This window comes from Herpailurus yagouaroundi, unplaced genomic scaffold, assembly GCF_014898765.1.
Source record: "Herpailurus yagouaroundi ecotype Mexico unplaced genomic scaffold, PumYag 162, whole genome shotgun sequence".
Lineage (NCBI taxonomy): Eukaryota > Metazoa > Chordata > Mammalia > Carnivora > Felidae > Herpailurus > Herpailurus yagouaroundi.
The window spans coordinates 10,580,099-10,600,920 of NW_024412403.1; the positions used below are offsets into that span (position 1 = coordinate 10,580,099).

At 49.8% G+C, this 20,822-nt stretch overlaps 1 protein-coding gene across 1 annotated transcript in view; it reads left to right on the forward strand.

The window, feature by feature from the left end:
• Positions 1–1,384: 1,384 nt before the first annotated feature.
• RUNX1 (RUNX family transcription factor 1) overlaps positions 1,385–20,822 on the forward strand; it is a gene marked incomplete at its 3' end in the record, with an annotated part of 95,697 nt that continues 76,259 nt past the window's right edge. The window contains exons 1-3 of the mRNA XM_040484973.1: positions 1,385–1,535; positions 4,233–4,486; positions 10,582–10,738. Of these exons, the coding sequence (XP_040340907.1) occupies positions 1,400–1,535; positions 4,233–4,486; positions 10,582–10,738 (547 nt within the window). The remainder of the gene's footprint in view (positions 1,536–4,232; positions 4,487–10,581; positions 10,739–20,822) is intronic.

A 20,822-nucleotide genomic window follows, 5' to 3' on the forward strand; every position in this document is an offset into this window, starting at 1 on the left:
GTTTCAAACCGCCGGAGCCCCGAGGAGCGTTCTTCTCTGACCTTTCCGCGCGGCGAAATTACCCCAATCCGCTACATCCCCCGAGTCAGAGCCCATTTTCGCCTCTGCCGCACTCCTGAGCCTCCCGCCCTGCGTCCGCGGGGGTCCCTAAGGATGCACTTGGTGGCTGTTCCCGGGAGCGCTCGGTGGGCACTTAGAGCGTTGTATTTGAGCGGCGGCAAAGGGGTTTCACTCGCCCCAACTCGCCTCTAGAGCCGGAGGCGGCGGCGGAGCCGGAGCCGGGGGGGGGGGGGGCGGCAGACGGGGAGGCTTGGCAACGGCGCAATGTTTGGAACCACGGGGCCAAGGTGGAGAGAGGACTTTTGGGGGTCTTTATGCCTGAAATGGGGCCTCTTCAAAATCATTTAGGAAAAACACAAAGGAGTTTGCTGAGACCTCAGACCCATTAAAACAAACTGCAGGTAGTTTGCTGGGAGGTCCCGGGCGTCCCGGGAGAGGAGCGAGGGGACGGCCCACCTGGGGAGAGGCTCGGAAAGGCAGGCGGGAGCCTGAGCCGCTGGCCGGGCGACGGCTCCCGGGACGCCGGGAGCACCGGTGGTGGCGGGAGGGCCGACCGCGGTGTGCGCGCAAACGGGTTTCGGGAAGAGACCCTGATGCGGGCCTGTCGGGACAGCCGGGGGACCCCCGCGACTCCCACCAGAGGGTTCCTGCACCGCCAGCTCGGCTGCCGGGATAGTAGGGGCGCAACGCGGCCGCTGGGGCTGGCTCCGGCGGCCGTTTCCAGTCGTTTCTCCCCAAACTGGAGTTGTGACGAGAGCGACCCAAAGGCCCAGAGGAGGGCCGGCGGAGTCCCGCGCCCTCGGGGGCGTTCCCGACGCCCCGGGCGGCAGAGAGGACAGCTGCTGCCCCCTGGCGTCCGCCCCGGGCCCGCGGCCCTCAGCGCCTCCCGCGGGGCCGGCCCCCGCCTCCTCGCCGCTCGGCGCAGCCCGTGCGGCCTCTCGGGTCCTGGGGCGAGGGAAGCCGCCTGGGCCCCCGGGAAGGGCCTCCGCGGCGGGCCCGCCCTGGCCGACGCCTCCGTTAGGCCCCAGCGGCAGAGCCCGTGGAGAGTCCCGCGCGGCGGCGGCGGTCCCCGGCACTGTAGCCGCGCGCCCGCAGCGGGGAAGGAGGCGGCTGGAGGGAGGGGCCCCGCGGGGGGGCGAGGGGGCGGGCGGGTGAGGGACCCCAGCTCCCGGGAGTCGAAGTTGGGGGCTCCGTGTTGGGGGCGGGGTGGGCGCCCTCCCCCGCGGCTGGGGGTGAGTGCCGCGGGGTGCCAGGGAGCCCCGTGGCTGCGGGGCGGGGGAGGGGAGGGACGGGCCTCGGGCGCCGGGGTGGGGCGGGGCCCCTTCTAAGCTCCGCGAAAATGCCCGCGGCGCCGCGGGGACGGGCGCAAGGGAAGTTCCCGCCGGCGCGCAAAGCCGGGGTGGGTTCGGCACCCCAGGCCGCTCCGGCTCGCGGGGGCGGGGAAAGGAGCCAGCGCCGTTTCCGGGGAGCCGGAGGTGGGTGCGGGGCTAGGGCGACCTAGGCCCAGCGGTGGGCTTTCGTGCCGCCTGCGGGGGAGCCGACGCTCCGAGGACGGGGTGCCAGCCCAGCGGATGCCTTCAACTTTCTTTCCCGTCGCTTGTTCTTTGGGGTCTTTTCTGATCGGGACACTCCTTTGCTGGCCGCACCGCGCACTCAGACTGAGGCGCGCTGCGTAATTAAGCCGCAGCCCGGACGCGGTGAAAAACACCAATTAGAGAAAGCAAACCAAGAGAGAAAACTAAAAACACAAAACCATGTTGGGGAGACCGAGAGTCGTCTGGCCTCGTTAAATGAATCAGCGTCACTTCGCTGCAGCTGCCCACCCGACCATGGGGCCCCGCGGAGCCGCTCTTCGGCCGGGCCCTCGGCCCTCCGGCCCCCCTCGCGGCCGAATCCCACCCACGCCGGGGAAGCAGAGGCTCGGCCCTGGGTGGCCGCTCAGGGCCCGGGGCCGCCCCGGGGCTCCGGTACCGATCCCGGGAGCCTCGCGGCGGCCGCTTCATCTCCAAGGCGCGGGGGGCGCCTCCCTCCAGCTGGTCTCCGTGCCCGGGCCGTTCCGGGCGCGGCGCGCGGCCCGAGCCCTCCCAGGGCCGGCCGGCCTCCTCTTTCTCCACCTCCCTGGTCTCCAGACCGCGGCCGCCTGTGGCGCCGCTGCGCACTGCAGCTCCGGGCCGGTGGCAGCGCGACGCTGCACGGGCGCAGAGACGCAGGGCCGCGGTCCGCACCAAGGCGGGGCCTCGGGCGAATGTGTGAGTGTGTGCGTGTGTGTGCGTGGATGCGAATGCGCGGGGTGCGCGGGGAGGCCGCGGCAGCCTGGGACTCTCCACCCAGGCTGCGTACAGTAGCGCGCGGCAGCGGCGGGGGCGCGCGGGCCAATTCCAGGAGCCCGCGGCCGCGAGCCGCGCCCTGGCTGATACCGGAAAGGCCTGTGATTGGCCGGCGGCCGCCCCTATGCAAACGAGCTGAGGGAATGGAATTCCTCGGGCCGGGCTTACAGTAAAAGCACGTTCATTTCCAGGCACTCTCATTCATAGAGCCAGCGGGCGCTAGGCGGGACGGGCGCCCCGCGGCCGGACCCAGCCAGGGCACCACGCTGCCCGGCCCTGCGCCGGCAGGCACCTCTTCCCGGGCCTCCTGGGGACGCCAGAAGAAAGTCAACCTTTGCTGCTTCTCCTTGACCTGCGTTGGAGCTACGATTTTTTTTTTTTTTTCTTTCTCTCTTACTTTTGAATGAACTGGTTTCTTCTTGGCTGGATGTTTCAACTTCTTTCCTGCCTGTGAACTTTTCCCCGGTTGTTTCCTTTGACAACTGCAGGAGAAAGTGTGCCGGGCTTCGAGGCGAGCCGTGAAGTTGCATGTGCGTGGGAGTGTGCGTGGGAGTGTGACTGCGTGTGTAATTCGAACCACCGCGTCTGTTTCGATCTGCGCTGCGGAGCCTCCTCTCAAGGCCCGCTCCACCTGCTGCGGTTACGCGGTGATCGTAGGTATAGGAGCGTCCGGGCATTTAACCAGCCGGCGCTGAGGCGACGTTGGAGGAAGATCGTCTCGCTCCTGCCCAAGTCGGGCTGACTCACCGAGTCCATGTAGACAGTGGCTGGCTTCGGGAAGAGTGCGTGTCTGCGTGCGTGTGACTCGGCTGCTGCTCAACTCCCACCAACCACAGGATCAGCCACAAACTTAACCAACATCCCCAAACCCGAGTTCTCAGATGTGGAGAGCTGTACCCTGACTGTCATCGACTTGGAACTTTTTTTCTTTTTTTTTTTAAGACTAGCTCTTTTTTTGAAAAGCTGAATTCTCTGAACTGAGCATTTTGCCAGAAATTATTAAGAGAACATGACAAGTATTTCCAGCCCAGCCCTTCTTCAACTACTGAAGCTTATTTTCAAGGCTACTTAAAAAAAAAAAATCAGCAGCGAACATTAATGGATTTCTGTTGTGTTTAAATTCTCTACAGATTGAATTGTAAATATTTTATGAAGTAGAGCATATGTATATATTTATATATACGTGCACATACATTAGTAGCATGACCTTTGGAAGTCGCAGCTCTTGCTTTTGAGGACCGAAGCCAGTTTTGCATGTGAGAGTGGCTCTGTATATGGAAGACACTCGTATATTTTGTGTCGTATTAGGACTTTAGACAAAACTCACCCGCAAAAGCAAACAAGTAAAAAAAAAACAAAAAACTGACAGGCGATTACCTACTGGAACTTCCAAATTATGTATTTGCTGGTCTTTTCGCTCTCCGTATAAATGTTTTAGAAAGCGTATGGGAATTTTGCCTCCGGGAACTTTCTTTAACAGCCAAAGACTGAAGTTAAACTCTCAAAGCAAGACTCAGAAGATAGTCTCCCTTGGCATTTGACTCTGGATTCTAGTCGCCCAATTTTTAAAGCACTAACCGGTCGGTTGCTAGGAGCCCTGCCGGGTCTGAGGCTGGCCGGCATAATAGAACTTTCCCCCTCTTGGACTGTTAGTAACTTGGTCTCCCGTCTGGCCGAGGCCCGGTCCGCCCCCCCCCCCCCCCCCCGCAGCAATAAAGGCCCCTGAACTTGTATGTTGGTCTCCCTGGAGCTGCTCGCCGAAGATCCGCGCCCCTGTCGCCGTCTGGTAGGAGCTGTTTGCAGGGTCCTAACTCAATCGGCTTGTTGTGATGCGTATCCCCGTAGATGCCAGCACGAGCCGCCGCTTCACGCCGCCTTCCACCGCGCTGAGCCCGGGCAAGATGAGCGAGGCGCTGCCGCTGGGCGCCCCGGACGCCGGCGCCGCCCTGGCCGGCAAGCTGAGGAGCGGCGACCGCAGCATGGTGGAGGTGCTGGCCGACCACCCCGGCGAGCTGGTGCGCACCGACAGCCCCAACTTCCTCTGCTCCGTGTTGCCCACGCACTGGCGCTGCAACAAGACCCTGCCCATCGCTTTCAAGGTACTCGGCCCGGGCCGCGAGCGGGTGGCGGGGGGGGACAGGCGGAGGCCGGCCGAGGCCGGGGGCGATCCCGGAGGGCAGCGGCCAGGCGGGCGGGGCCGGGTTCTAGAAAGGGGCCGGCGCTGCCCCCCGCGGCCCCTGGTCCATCCTCCTGCTCTCGGGACACCGGGGATGCTGGGTTGCCCTGGAGATCCTCGGTGTGTGTGTGTGCTGGGGGACCCGCAGGGGCCGCCTCCAGGGTGGACTGAAAAAGATCTGGATGCCCCCCAAGGACGTCCACTGAGGGCCGGTTGGGACCTCCCTGACAGAGGTCCTTAGCTTTGCTACAAAGTAGAAAAGCAGAAAAAGTTATAACCCAGCCCTGGCCAGCCGGTCTGCTCCCATGCTTCTCCCCCACCCAGCCCCCCACCCCCACCCCCAGCGCTGGCTTGACACCCAAGCCATTCTGCCTCGCTCCGATGGAGGCATCAGGAAGTAAAGATACTTTCATACTTTAGGGTCAGTGAAAATAAACTGACAAGGAAAACTGTCAGGGCTTCCTACCCCCACTCGCTCTTCAACAGTCCCATCGAAATTAGCATGTCCAAAGTCCGCGGAGGGCGTAGTTAAGTTTGCAAAAGTTTTCTGAAGGCTTTTTGCAGCTTCTAGTCTGCGCCTGCCACAAGCCGCAAGTAGCGAATCCTGTTTCTTTTCCTGGAACCCTCCTGAACCTTATCTCCGGCTCACCTAGATTAAGCCCGGGGCCTCGAAAGGTGGCAAGGCTGTCTTCTCTGCGAGCCAGCCGGGGTCTAATCCGCTCGCATTTCTGTCTGGGGAGGGGGTGGCGTGGACCCCGCAAATTCTGCTGAACAGCCCGAGAGGTCTTCGTTCACTTCCACCCCTGATCTCGCCCTAGTTTTGAGCGGCCTTTAAAAAACCTTGCCCTTGAACCGGGATATTATCAACAACACCCGGCGTTTTTAAAACGCCACTGCCCCCCCCCCCCCCGCCCGCCCCAGCCCTGACCGCAAACAGTAGAAATTTAATTTTGGCGGTGGGGATTCTATTCTTCTGTCTTGGGTGGGTTTAAGAAGGGGCAACCAACATTTTAGTACAATCCGTAGTCATTTCCTGTTCATTTTGAGGACTAAGAAAGGCAGGTGGGGGGTGGGGAGGGAGCTGTAAAGATCAGATTGTGCCCTTTCAGGGAGATTAATTTAATATAAGCTTTTTAAGAGTTCCAGGCCTCTACTGGATCTTGATCTAGTTACAATTGATAGTGTTCAGTTTTTTATACAGTACTGTCGGAGTTCTTTATTTTTAAGCTTTATACACCTTCTAGACTTAACATTTTGATTTCTAAGACCAAACAAAATGTGTAATTGGCTCTGTCTATAGAATTGCCTCCGTTTTCTGAGAGCAGGAGTTTTGGAGGGGGAGGGAGTGAGGATGAGGTGGAAAAGCCACTGGACTCTTTCCTTGCTGTCCTGCATCTCTGTAGATTTGGGCTGGGAGTCCATTTCAATTTTCAATCATTCTAATCTCTTTACAGAAACAAGCTCCTTTAGCCACAGAACAGGACTGAGTCCCTTCTGTGACTGGGGACTTGACAGGGCTCGGCCCCGGGCCACTTTTCAGATAAGAGCTGAGGGAGGAGACAGGCTGATAATCAGCCAAAGGGTCATTTAAACCCAATACCCCTGACCTACCAAGGGAGTGGGTTGTAAGAGCCCTGTGTCTTCCTTTGAGGTGAAATCAGAATCTCTTCTGGATGTCCCCTCCTCCTCCAGGGAACCAACGCCCAAATATATCAAAACACTAAGTGATTAATAATCTTCAGGGGGTGAAGTGATATAGTTTCTCAAGCTACTCTAAATATGTATATATATACATTATGTATATGTATATTTATATATATATAATGTATGATATATATATATATATGGATATATATTTTTTTCTTCTAAAAGCCTGAAAAGAAAATCCTAGAACTTGCTTTGATGAGCCACCCGGGAATTCTTTTTCGCAGAAATCTTGGTAACCAAAGAGATTTCTTTTTCAAAATGACTTTTGACGATTCACTTTTTTTTTTTTTTCAATCTCATTTGTTTTACTGAGTGATCCTTGGTAGACTCCTATATGACCCATGTAGAGTTCTCTTGACAAAAAGTTCAAGTGGGTCTTGAGGACAGATAGGGGAAAGGGAAGGACGTTGCAGAAATGTAGCCACTTGAGTAGTATCTGTCACCACTGCGTCCCCATCAAGGGAGGCCTCTTCCTGGAGGAAGCCTGCTCCCTGCACAACCGAAGGAGCAGACAGAATTTTCAGCGAGGAAAGGAGCCCAAAGCTTAGGGGGGGGAAAGCAAGCTAGCCTTCAAAACGTGACTCCCTCCCAGTTGACTCCCCGTGTATCCCTGGCTCCACTCTCCACGTAGCCACCTACCTTCCTCCCAGAGAGTTTCCGTAGACATTATTACTTTAAAATGTGGATTTTAAATAAGCCCCAGACAATCTCTGTAAGAAGTTAATCAGTAAAGGATGATTGTTTTCCCTGTAATATGGAGGAGAAAATGTGAACCAATGATAAAGTCTGATGGTATTGATGAAAAGAGCATGTAAGTGATTCTTTACTAGCCTTCCGAAATCCAATGTGTAAATCCCCTGCTTTAAGTTTGAAATGGAAGGGAGACTTCAGATTACGAAGTTTCCTTAAAATAGATTAAGATAAGCCTATTTGCTTGTCCTGGACCCCAAAAATGTAACTCCTCCCCTTCATTTTTCCCATGGAACACCTTTAATTTTTAGCATAGAAAAGATACATATTTTACTACTGTGAAAATCTTAAATTTGCTACGTGTTACCCACTACTTACAGAAGCAGCCTAAAAAAGCTATTTAGATGACGTAGGATTTTTTTTTTTTTTTAATACTGCAATATTACAGTCTGTTTAGGCCCTGGCTCACCAGGGTCCGAAGGCATAAACATGCCTTCAACAAGTTCAGAGGCTTTGGATGCTAATAGTCATATACTTTCTGTAAGAAAGAAAGAAGTCATGTTTCTATCGGCAAGACTTCAGTCCCTGGGCATGCATTAAATGTCATCTTGGCTGAGTTCTGGGTTCCACTCCACAGCTTTCTTTGAAACTCTGGAAAATTAAGGGATTTGAAATAAATGAATTGTAACTGTAATTTCAACCTAATTAGAGTTGTTTAAAATGCCAGTCTGAATGTGTGAGCAGGCCAGCCAAGAGCGGTGTGGGGAGATCCACTAGAGTACCTAGGAGGGCTGATATTTTGCCCAACTTCCTGATACTTTAAAAACAGAGAAGTAAAACAAAATATGAGATATCCTTTGGCCAGCAAGTCCCTTCTTGTCTGTTTGGTCTGTGTTAAATGTAAATGTTTGTGTTTCCTTACCTATTGTTTATAGCTTTTCATTCCAGTTCCTTCTTTCTTTCTGTTTGAAGTTAGATTTTTTTTTTTTTATTCTCTCCTTATTGCCTATCAGTGACACAATCTGTATAAAATTAGCAGACGTGTTAGTTTTAATGTTTTAATTTTTTTATCTAGGCTAAGTAGGCTTGTTAACAATTAGATGTTATACGTTATTACTGTAATTTCCCCGGATTTAATATTCTCCCCTTTCCTCCTGCCAAAAGCAAAAAGAAAAAAGAAAAAAAAATCCCTCTGAGATCAAGAAAAGACCAAATAAATGATCTTCAGGCACCCAAATATCTCTGACTTTTGTTGCATTTTTTTTAGAAAGGCAGGGGTAGGAGTTAAACTCCTAATTTTGTTGGTCTTAAATTCCAACATCAGCAACCTTTTCATATTTAGCCACCATGATCATTTTACTCTATATTTGTTTCCACTTGATGAAGGTCTCACAAGTTTGCCAAATTACTGACAAAGATAGTCTTGGAAAGATGAGAGAGGTACAGGCGTGGAGCATCGTGAGAGGAGCCAGGGGGAGGAAGGTGATTTAGAATCCGTTTGGGAAGCTATGCAACAAGATTTACTTACTTCAACCTCTTTACAGACTCTGCCCCAAGAGCGAATTATTGAGTTTGAAAACCATGTAATTAAGTATACAGTCCTTGTATACTTACTGAAGGTTGGATTAAAATAGAGAAGCCGGGTCATCACAGGGAGATGGGGACGAGGAAGTAAAAATATGTGTTCCAGGAGAGCATTTCAACACTGTGAGCTAATTTTACAGAGGGAAGTGAAAATAGTGAAGAAAAAAAAAAGTGGAAAAATTTTTAAGAGACTGAAAAAAGCAGAATAAAGCAAGCACGTTTTGTGGGAATAGAAAAAGTGGTAAAAAAAAAATAATAATAATAAGTAAATAACTGATCAGGGAGATTTAGTTCAATGATGTTTTCGAAACAAAAGGGAATTGTCATATTACTGCTCTTAATTAAAAGGCAACAAACACGCTTCTAATGGGAACTAAATATCTAATTAGAGGGTGCTTGGGGAATAAATAGCTGTGTTTTTAAATCTCCTTCGTAGAAAACATGCCCAGCGTTGGGATGGAAAGGATTAGAAAGAAAGATAAAAGGCCCAGACGGTGTTTGAGAGAGCAAGTGTGCTAAGACAGATGAAGAATGTGCTTACCTACTGCTGTGTGGGCTGGTTCTCCCGGTCCCATAGTCTCTTGTGGTGAGATGGCTTGTCCTCCCTGCCAGACTCCTCAGAGCCCAAGAGCTGAAGCATCCCAAGGCACAAAAGCAACGGAGGGTCACTTGGATGACACGGGGAGGCCACGAAGATGGGCATTTCGAGAAACCATGGCTTTGCTATCAGGGAGCCTATGGCAGCCTTTTTTGCAGACAGGAAAAGAGGGTCGAAAATATAGGTATTAACCCCCAAATGGGGTAAAAATGAAGAGGTAGAAAACACAGGGAAGAAATAATCCCTAGAGAATTCTTTGCTGTTCCAACTCAAACACAGCATGAAGAAAGCGACTGTATGATTGGCATGATTAACACAAATGCACTACTGACTGAGAAAATACCATGAGGAATATCAGAAACGATAGAACTTGGGGTGTTTTCATCGGAAGTCCTATGACCACTTTAAAAAAATAGAAGCAATGGAAATTTAGCTGGTAATAGTTGTCTAACCCCAATAAATAGTTTCTAGAAGGGTCAAATGGCATACTACTGCACAAAGCATCTTTACACCACGCTCTTCAGAGCATTTTACCTTGGAAATTACTGCTTTTTTTATTACCTGAGTATCAAAAATACTTATCTACCAGTCTTGTTCACCAGCCCTGTTAGGAAATCCATTCCTATGCAATTACGTTAGCGGAACTCCTCTTCAAGGTCAGCTGGGTTTGGGGAAAACCTCAGTCAACTATCAGGATGCAGTGGACACGTCTGCGGGACCCACAGATATAAAAATGCCACCTAGTTCCACTCCTGAATTCAGAGCAGCACATAACAGGGAGAGCCCCTCTTCTCTGACGTCTGTTGATTTTGGAATTAGTAATAAAGGATACACTTCTGATTTTTTTTTTTCCTTTGCCTACCAGAATTCCCTGCTACTGACAATCAGAATAAGAGAAGCGAGCAGGGGGTCTCAAAGATGACCTGCAGAGGGACAGCGTCCCTCAAGAACGGTCAACAATTCAGTTGTAATGATGGAATTCAGTTTTGGCGGAAATAAGTTTGAACACCTAAAAGCAAAGTTGGCCCCGTTAGGCCCATCGATGGAGGCCTGGACAAGCGAGAAATGGGTTAGGTTATATAGTCACAAAAAGAAGATATTGCGTTTCTCAGATGTGCGCGAGTAAGATGATTGCATTCGTGAGAAGGCACAGCTTTCCAGAGCCTTGGCCGCATTCAGTCTCCTTCCAACTGTGCCATGTGACCTGATGTGGCTTTATTAGATGAATGTTTTAGGACTTGAAAATTTATATTTAGTTCTGCATAATGGAATTCAAAGAAATTCTTCCCATGAATAACTTTTCTGTCATTTTGCTATTCCTTTGCAAACTTAAAAAGGATCACTTAATATATGTTTAATTTTAGAGCAATTACTACACCAGAGACACCAACGTTTGTAACATTTCTGATGTCTGCGTTTGTCCCTTGGCTGGTGTTTAGGTGGTGGCTCTGGGGGATGTCCCAGATGGTACTCTGGTCACTGTGATGGCAGGCAATGACGAAAACTACTCAGCCGAACTGAGAAATGCCACCGCAGCCATGAAAAACCAAGTTGCAAGATTCAATGACCTCAGGTTTGTGGGTCGGAGTGGACGAGGTATGTATCCGTCAAAACTGAACTTGAAACACAAGTATTTACATGGCAACAGACCCAAATTTCAAAACCTTCTAGAAGTTTCCGTGATGGAAGGTCCCCCCCTAGAAATAGTCTTTCTTGTTCTTATCACTACATCGAGCTTTTAAAAAATATTTATTTAAAACTTAATTGAGTTTTATTATTCTATTATTGAGCCGGTTTAAAACTGCTTTGGAAGATGTAAAACATGAAATGTGAACTTCAAGGAAATCCCTCAGGTCCTCACCAAAATTTAAAAATATAAAACTCACCATCATGGAAACTGAGATCGTACAACTGGTGTTCTCAACTTGGTAATTATCAAAAATCTCTACAATAGAGGCCTCTAACTTAGATTCCATGAGCTGTCTGTGACAAGGGACCAAGTTTCAGATGAGCACTTCTGATCGTTGTAAGGGATATACAATATATGGTTACTGAAATGTGGTTTCAAATTTACCATTTTACGGCAAAATATGAAGACACGGTGTTGATATCCTTCTGGTTTGGTAGATTTGATGGCGTTTTGCCACCTTCCTTATTTCGTGTCATTTGGATGCCTTATTGTTTGGGGGAGGGGTCAGACCCAGTTAACATTTTCGTGCTAATGTGTTAAAGACTGGATTACCCAAAGGAACTGTTCTGTGTGTTTTATTTTTCTGTGCCCGTTACTGAAGTATTAGAGCAGAAAGAGGAATTTTGGCCCGTAAACCCCTCTGGTTTCCAATTATTTTCAAATATCGTGTTTTCTCTGCCTTGTGGGAACTGAAGTCATATTTTATAAATAGCAGTAAGTACTAGAAGTTTAATTGAAGAGGAAGGAGAGTTTGTTTTGAAAATCTCATTTTCACGATATAGTAATGAATAACCTAACGCATACAAGTTATTTCGAATATAATAAAAGTCACGATAAGGGCCTGAACAACAGAAGATGACTCTTGTATTTAAAAAAAAAGATTAAAGTATAACCAATGGACATTTAAACATAAGAGTAATCGTTACTCTTTATAAAGACATTGCAAACTACAAGAAAATCTGTGTTTGACTAGTCAAAGAGGGGAAGGGGTAAAGGTGTGGTGCTTTTGGGGGCAATCATTTTTGCTATCTTAGCCGTCCAGAGCATTTTTAAAATAGCATCCTAGGTTGAGAAAGAAAAAAAAAAAAAAGAGATAACATGATTGAATACATATGTTCATAATACTAACTATGTTAATAATAGGGTAACGCAAAGAAAATTATATCCACTTATGGAAAGCATGAGAGATGCTGTAATGTATAAAAGCATAAAGTCGTTAAATGGGTTCACTTGTTATATTAAAAGTCCCCGCCTTTCAGTAAATGGAATTCACATTATGATTCAGAGATGTGTGTTTAGAAAACATCTCGAAGGCTTCAGATGAGTGGCTGGCTGAGTAGGTGAGAAGCCAATAAAACACAAAGGCCCTATCTATTGTCTGGGGCCTGCCTGCCAGCCTCCCTCGCCATCTCACTTCAATTCTTGTGGATGTGCATTATCAGGAACGGTGGCTGAGTCTCACGATACTGCATTTCCAGAGAAAGTCCTGTTATCGTAGTGCGCGTCTATGGGGGTCTGCGTGTTGGGTTTGGGTTATAAAAGTGTGGGAAAGGGGCGCCTGGGTGGCGCAGTCGGTTGAGCGTCTGACTTCAGCCAGGTCGCGATCTCGCAGTCCGTGAGTTCGAGCCCCGCGTCGGGCTCTGGGCCGAAGGCCCGGAGCCTGGAGCCTGTTTCCGATTCTGTGTCTCCCTCTCTCTCTCTGCCCCTCCCCCGTTCATGCTCTGTCTCTCTCTGTCCCAAAAAATAAATAAACGTTGAAAAAAAAAATTTTAAAGTGTGGGAAACTTGAACGGATCATGCCGGTGACATTCCCCCACCAGCAGCGCTGTAGTGGCTTTGAGGCAGTATGTATGCAGTTAGTGGGTGCTCATAAAGAATGGGATTTTGAAAGCAGCATGCTTCCTTTTCTGGCACCGAGGGCTGGTCTCTTGTCTCCCATTGGCCATTTCTGTTTTGAGTGGGTGACTAATAGGTGATTGTGTTTACTTGGGGAACAGTGAACCGTCTCCCCGAGGTGTGGACTGTTTGCACTTGGCTGCCTGATTCGTGCCAGAATGCCTTAGAGTTTGCATAAAACCCAGAGAGTGAAGCAGCCGGAACCAAGGCCGGGCTGTCTTCTGATAACCTGGAACAAGAAAATCGATTAAAATGCCATGAAGGGACAATCTCTGTTTGGAATGGGCTCCGCTTCCCATGCGAGATAATAAGCAATCCAAAATATAGGAGCCCTAATTGCACATTTGACCCAATCATGGTTATCCTGTAGATTGTTGGTCTTGAGTTATTTGTGTGCTTGTGTGGTTCTTTTTTTTTTTTTTTTTTTAGTACTACAAAACGAAACGGGCTGTCAAAAGGCCCCATTTGACTCTGTGTCCTTATGTCTCTCCGTAGTTATAAAATACAGCTTGAGTTTACTCTCTCGAGTGGAAGTGTCAACATCGAAGCCTGCCAGATCTTTTTCTTTTTTCTTTTTTTCTTTTTTTTTTTTGTAATTTGCTTCCCATTACGAAGAGAGCAGATGATTCTACTAATTTTGACACTTAGCCTCAATCTTCCTCACTGAATCTTGTCCTTTAAAAGTGTCATTACGTTTTCTTAGGCGATCTTCAGGCTATTTACTGTTTCATTTTCTGGTTTTGAAAACGTGCCTGAAAACACGTCATTGGCATCAACACACCACAGTGGCCGAGAAGGTCCTGGCTATTGGCTCGTCCAAACATTTCTGTGCCAGTTTCGCATTCTGTCAAACAGCACAGATCCGATGGATTCTCAAAAGGGCTTGGTGCTCAGCTCCAAACGAAGGGTAGAAAAAGAAACTCCCTTTTCTTTCTACTAGCTGCCAGTCCATGCAGATTGGAAAACCTCACAGAAATCGCCAGAGGTTGGACGTGGAAGGGTTTTTCTCTGTTCGACAAAACTGATCTGTCTGGGTGCTGGCTCATATCCAGGATCACACAACGTCTAACCTCAAGTTCAGTGCAACTGGGGAAACCTGCCCTTCCGGCTTTTAAGGCCTTGCTGACAACACTGGCCCCTAAAAAATATTGGTGAAGGCTTCAGCAGTCTGAACCGTCTTTCTTTTTCCCCTTCCCTCCTTTTGCTCCTTGCCAGTTTAAATTCTCGTTCAGGGTATACTTCCCTTTTGGGAGTTTCTCCCTTCAATTTGGTGTCTCCATAGAAATGGACTCTTCCTTTACAATGGAAGAAGCGTTAGCAGCTCCCAGGGGAGGAGAGGTTATGCAGAGCACACAGGTTGTTGTTCAGAACCTTTCACTTAACCACAAGTTCTGGGACCATCCCTCACCTCCGGTAAATTGAAGTTCAGGGTCAAAAGAGGTTCTCTTTGGCGAGGTGAATTAACAGTCGCTTCCATCAGTTTACATGGGCAGTTGAGGCAGGGATCACTGACATTTGCAGTTACAGGAAAGCATAGCGTGGCTGCAGCTGAGAGACAGTTAAGAAATTTTAGCAATGAGGTCTGTGAGTGCTTCCGTCCCTGTTGGAGTACATAGTCAGTTGGAAAGAAATGGGTCAATCAGGGAATACCGGCTTTAGTGAATTCATTTTAGAACCAAAGACGAAATCTACCAGACCGTATCATCAACCACATCATAAACAAGGGAAGAGAATCCAGTGTAAATTTCCTTCTAACTTCTAAGAGTGTGATTTTTAATCTTTTGGGAACATCACAGAAAGTTTTGAAAATCCCTTGGAAGCCTTCTCCCAAGGGAAAAAAAAAAATACGCATATGCGCTTATACGCGGAGTTTCCCCCCGCACAGTTTCGTTTTCCAGGACTGCTGAGGCTCATTTGTGGTCACCTTCTGGGGATCCATGGACCGCCGCCCCGGCCCAAGCCAAGAATCTGTGAATTTGAAACTTGCCTTGGAGGGCCAGCCTAGCACGGGGCTGCACATAGTAGATAACTGGAATATAAATAAGCGAACAGACAAGGCATTCTTGCACCCAGTGTGTTTTGGTAACACCTGTTTTTATTATAGCCAGGACCTGGTTTGTATAATTAGGAAAATAGATCCCATTCGAACTGCTGGTCCAAACCTTTTGAAGGCCATCAGGTATGCGCACGTGCTGTCCCTCGAAAGGGGAAGGGGCCCATTTTGTCAGAGCCTCATCTCAGTGAATGCCTGGACTCCCCCACACCCCTGCAGTGTGGATCCCATGCTCAACCCCCATGAGGTCCCCAGTTCTCTCGGCTGTTAGAATGGGGTTTAATTTCTTGGAGGAATTTATGTGTATGTTGACCTCCCTGGCAACTTAAGTCTCCACTTTCAAAACAGTTACCCCTTCCCAATGCTTTCATAAAATGAAATTCCTTCATTATGTTCTTGCTCTGGATGTCTTCCCAGGCAGAATATTTACCCTGTCACTATCTGAGTTGTTGCGTATTTATGTAATGTTTGTTACGTAAGGCACTTCCATTCTTAAGTTATTTTACATTATTTGGAGAACAGTATGAGGAGGTTGCGTTCAGATGAATGAAAGGCTGCGGTTGACGTGAAAGGAAGGCACCTTTAGGAGAGGATAAACTGTCCTGATATCCTGAACGAAAAGAGAGGCATCTTCATGGAGAAAGAAATGGTCTGAATGATTCACAATATTATCATAGGACCCAAGTCATTCTCCCTTGCATCACAGAGTCCTCTAAGAGGGGTAGGAAAAATTTATCTGACAACCCCCGAGTTGTTCCATGGGTAACATTCAAGATAATAAGCTGGTAATCAGATCTCCTGGAGAAAATATAAAAAGAGACACGAGGTGTATTCAAATCAACTCTCCTGTTCTCCCCTTTTTTTCTCAGTTGCTATTGATTTACATTTAAAAATTATATATTGTGTATATTTATATTCATACTAAGTATATATATGTTTAGTATATATATATTGAATATGTGTATGAGCATATATATATACATGTACACACGCTGAAATCTGCTCTCAGACTTCACTGTGGGCAAATATGGATTTAAAAAAAAAAAAAAAAAAAAAGACTTGACTTCTGATACACCAAGCCCTGCAAAGCCCTAGCAAATAATTCCTTTAGACGACAGGCCGAAAGCTCGTGTCCATGATCTGATGTAGAATCCATCTTTTCTTTTTTTTAATTTTTTTAAGTCTACTTATTTATTTTGAGAGAGAGCACGAGCAGGGGAGGGGCAGAGAGAGAGGGAGAGACAGAGAATCCCAAGCAGGCTCCGCACCGTCAGCGCAGAGCCCGATGCGGGGCTCCGACTCACGACCTGTGAGACCACGACCTGAGCCGAAGCCGAGAGTCGGACACTTACCCCGCTGAGCCACCCAGGCGCCCCTGGAATTCATCTTTAGAGATCAGCTCTCTCATTCTGTTTCACATTTGCCAATGAAAGGGGTAGCAACACTTTCTTAAAGCCGGTTGCTCCCTTCCTTCCCCCGCCCTCCCATCAGCACCCCCACCACTATCACCACTGGTGGTCCTTGTCCTGTTAAGACGTGGCAGGGACCAAGGAGAAAAGCCCTCTTGGAAACTGCTTATGCCTGAAGCATAGAGTTTCAGAGTTCATGTCTTCATGGTTTTCTTGCTGGTGTTACAAAGTGCCAGACGTTGCTGATAGGGTCAGACGGTTTTTTGAAATTGAAGTGAATGGCCTGAGCAATATTTCAGAGATGGTGGGCAGACGCTGGACTTCACCCGCCCTCCACCCCTTCCGTGCCAGCCAGCTTGCGTTCGGCCAAGGCAGTTCTTTTTGGTGGGGACAGGGGACTCTCAATCAGCAAGCGCCTCCGAGACAAATAATGGTTGAATGATTTTTAGAGCTTCCTGTTTCAGCGGCAAGCATTATAGACATAAACAGCGGTCCGGCCAACAGCCGCGACGCTGCTCTGGTTCTAATAAATCAGTTTTGTATTTTCTTTCTGTGCCGGTTGGCGAGGGGCAAGAGAGGGTGGAGAAGATTGGTGAGGGAAGAGCATGTTCTGTGTTATTATTTTCTTTTGAAAAAGAAAAATTACTTGTCGGAAAAGAGAGAGAATATAGTGTCTGACTGTTTGCTTTCTGTTGATGATTATAAAACGAGTTCGGATCACTCGGGGGGTGTTTATAAACAGTCACGTCCTGTCAGTTATGAAGAGGTTATGTGTTTCTGAAGGATCTGTTGGGCTTTCAGTCAGTGCGTGCCTGTGTGTGCGTGCGTGTGTGTGCGTGCGTGTGCCCATGTAGCCCCACCGAAAAGCCTTCTTGGACCAAATTGTCTTTGGCACTACATGCATGCTAAAGGATGCGATTACCAAAAACTAATAAGTGAGCAGCGTAGATTGAATGAGTTGCCTGTGAATACTTCCAAATGTGCCGGCTCACTGTCGGGGCGTGGGGGACATATCGCGGCTCTTCAAGATGTGTATTTTTGTAGGGGCACCTGTCGGTGGCTCAGTCGGTGGAGGTCACGATCTCACGGCTCTTGAGTCGAGCCCTGCATCGGGCTCACTGCTGGCGGTGCAGAGCCTGCTTCAGATCTTCTGTCCCCTCTCTCTCTGCCCCTTCCCCACTTGCGCTCTCTCTCGAAAATAAAGAAACCAAAAACAGAAAAACATTTTCATATACACACATCAGCTGGACTTCAGGCAACGCCTGGCCCCCATCACCACAGCAGTTCTGATGCGAGTCCCTCGCTCGGCAGAGGTACGTTCGGTCTGTGTTCCGAACGGAGCTCCCCGTGGCGTGCGCTTTGCCCCGCGCTCATCTGGGACCCGAGCGTGTCCCCAGCCTCTGTCAGGCACAGATGCCACGCAGGAGCTCCACGTGTTGTCGGAGAACTTCCTCTAGTGAGGGTTTCCGGGGGTCGAGGACCCGTAAGTCACGAAGTGATCCCCACATCCTTCTTGGAGAGGCTCTTGGCCTTTCTCAGCTGCTGGAGCCAGAAAGAGTGTCTTGCGATGTCCTTGGTGTGGAAGCGTGCGTCTAGAAGCTACTTAAACTGCGTGCTTCTCAGAGAAGATGGAAGTAAATTTCCTGTTGATTTTTCAACTTGGATGAATCCCTGCTTTTACCTCGAGATTTCAGACCGTCGTTAAGGATGTGTGGGTGGCGTCAGCCGTAGACTGTTCCACCTCCCACAGCCTCCTGACCCAAGGAAACTCCTGGGTCTGGTTAATGGGAGTGCTGCGAGCATTCTCAGGGTGCTGTGTGGCCCTAACTGAGTCACCTTATGCAAACAAAGGAGACTTTCCTTGGCTCGCTCGAAGGCACTGCACAGGAGTATGGGCGTTTGAGCTCAGCTGGTGATCTGTGTGCTTATCAGATCTCGGCAGACGAGGCGACGAGGGATGGGCCTGTTGGGAGGTGGAAACATTCCAGCCCGCTCAAGGCACTGGTTTTGGGTCTTTGCAGCTGTTTTTCCTTCATTCTACTTGAAACTATTGTGTGGAGTACAGTCAGTATCTATTTACTGTTAATGTTTTTGATTCTTTAATGTTTACTTATTTTTGAGAGAGAGAGACAGAGAGCGAGCAGGGAAGGGGCAGAGAGAGAGAGAGAGAGAGAGAGAGAGAGGGAGACACAGAATCCGAGGCAGGCTCCAGGCTCCGAGCCGTCAGCACCGAGCCCGACGACGTGGGGCTTGAACCCACAAGCCGTGAGATCATGACCTGAGCCGAAGTCGGATGCTTAGCCGCCTGAGCCACCCAGGCGCCCTATTTATTTGTAATTAACGAGAAGCCGATCTAAACTCATGCCGTGATACGGCTCTGGCTGCCCCTTTGAGTGATGTATCTCCAGTGCCTACACTGCTGGGTCTTTCCAGGTGCTCTGTCTTCGTCATGCCTTTGGAAACCTCAGGGCAGGCCACAGTCGGTATTTTATCCGTCTTTCTGCTTATCCATTTGGATGATGGGCTCACTCAGTCGTTCCCAACTGGGGTGGTTTTGACCCCCATGGGACACTCGGTAGCATCTGGAGACATTTTTGGCTGTCGCCACTGGCACGGGGATGTGCTGGTAACCTCTAGTGGGTGGAAGCCAGGGATGGGGCCCCACACCCTGCGGTGCACAGGCTAACCCGCCACCCCATCCCCCACCCCCCCACACACACACTGGCAATGGAGTCACGTGTCTGAAACGTCAGTAGTGCTGAGACTGAGAACACTCATCCAGCATCACACTCATTCATGAGAAGTGGCAAAATGTCTCCCTTACCCCCTACCCCCAACACTTTCTGCCTCTCCCCAAAATACATGACAAACTTACATTCAAAAGCTCACAGAGAGTAAAAAATATAAAATTCGGAAACATCACTGAATAGTAAAGTCTTATTTTAAAAATGAAAACCTACGGGTGTTCTAGATGCATACATCGGCCCCATCTCCAAACATGAACGTCCCCGGGCGGCAGGGGGACGTGTGGAGGCCAGGAGCGGCTGCGTGTGGGGCCACATGGCGGGAGAAGCTCTTCCTGGAAGAGTCCCCATACTGCAGCCTGTCCCTCAGGAGTGTCCCACAGGTGTAGGGACTGGGAACCAGTGAAAGTACCCTGCTGGCTTCTCAGTGCTCGGCACCCCCACCCGCACAGTGCTGCAGTCCGGGACCACAGATCCACTACTCTGGGAACATGAATCGGTGTGAACGGCTAGTGTCCCCTTGAACTAAAAAGTGCTGAAAGCAAAGTCCTGGCATGCATCACTGACAGACACCAGAAAGGGCTTGGTCTGCACACCTGGGGAAAGAAAAAAAAAAAAACCGGAGGAAACACGTAAAGCAGCAGAGAAGGGGCCCAATCTGCTGGCCGTCTCTGAGATGGCCCTGGGTTCCCAGGTACCACAGACAGACAGGTGGGTCTCTTCCAGAACTTTCTCCCACCTGCCCCAACATTAGTTCTGCTCTCACTTGTTTCCCATCCTGAGATTCAGGGAAAGATGATTTGAAAAACGTCTGAAGGGGTTCTTAACTGCATCAAGGTCGCGTCGGCTGCAGGCTGAATTTCTCAAAGAAGTTTTGCCGGGAGTGCTTTCCCTGGTTTCTGTTGGCTTGCTTTAGCCCTGCGTGGAAACCCCCACTCTTACCTTTCCTGCCCCACGGACGCTCCCCTTTAGGCTCCCCCCAGTTAAGCAGCCATCCCCCAGATTCAGCGTGGAGATCTGTGGCATGTCAAATAATTAGAGATAGCTGGCTACCGAAATGGGAGTTCACGGGCAGTATCGGCGCTGGGGGCCGTGCCGAGCCCATGTGCTTGGAGTGAAGGTCGCCGGGGAAACAGCTCCAGAACAGCTGTGGCATGCACGGGGACACTGCGGGGGTAACTGAGACCCAAGCACCACGAAAAAGACGGGAGGATGTGCCTGGCGCTCCCAAGAGGTGGACCCCCAAGAATTTTCAAAAACCTAAAAGATCTGAGCCTGCTCTAGAAAAGCACCGTGTGGTATCCTCAGTGCCTGGCACAGAGCGGAGTCTCATTAAACGTCTTCCGGCGAGTGACGGCTCCCGGACTCTTCGGGAAGTACAGCCTCGTGGTTAGTGCACGGACTTTTCTGGATTCTCGGCTGAGGAAGGTGTCTCACCCTCAATACTATCAGCATCTAGGGCTGAGTTTTCATTATTGTGGGGCTGCCCTGGGTGTTGTCGGATGGTTAGCAGTATCCCTGGCCTCGCCCCAGTAGCCGGTAGCAGCTCCCTTCCCAACTGTGACAGCCACAAATGTTTGCACGTGTCACCAAGTGCCACTGGGGGCGGGGGTGGGAGGGGAGGGGATCGCCCCGGGTGCAGAACGCTGGCACGGAGCTGTGCATCCGTGGGCAAGTCACTTGACCTTTCTGAGCCTGATTCTGGCTCTGTCCTTGGGAGCGGGGGTGGGTGCAGGGAGGATGTCCTGACACAAGGGACACACGGCAGGAGTCACTGCCTCGCATTCGGTAGATGTGCTTCAGTGACAGGAACTCTGCAGAGCAGATGCTGGAAACTCTGTGAGCTCGTAACAAACGACAGCCACGGGGACCTGCTGTTTTGTTTATC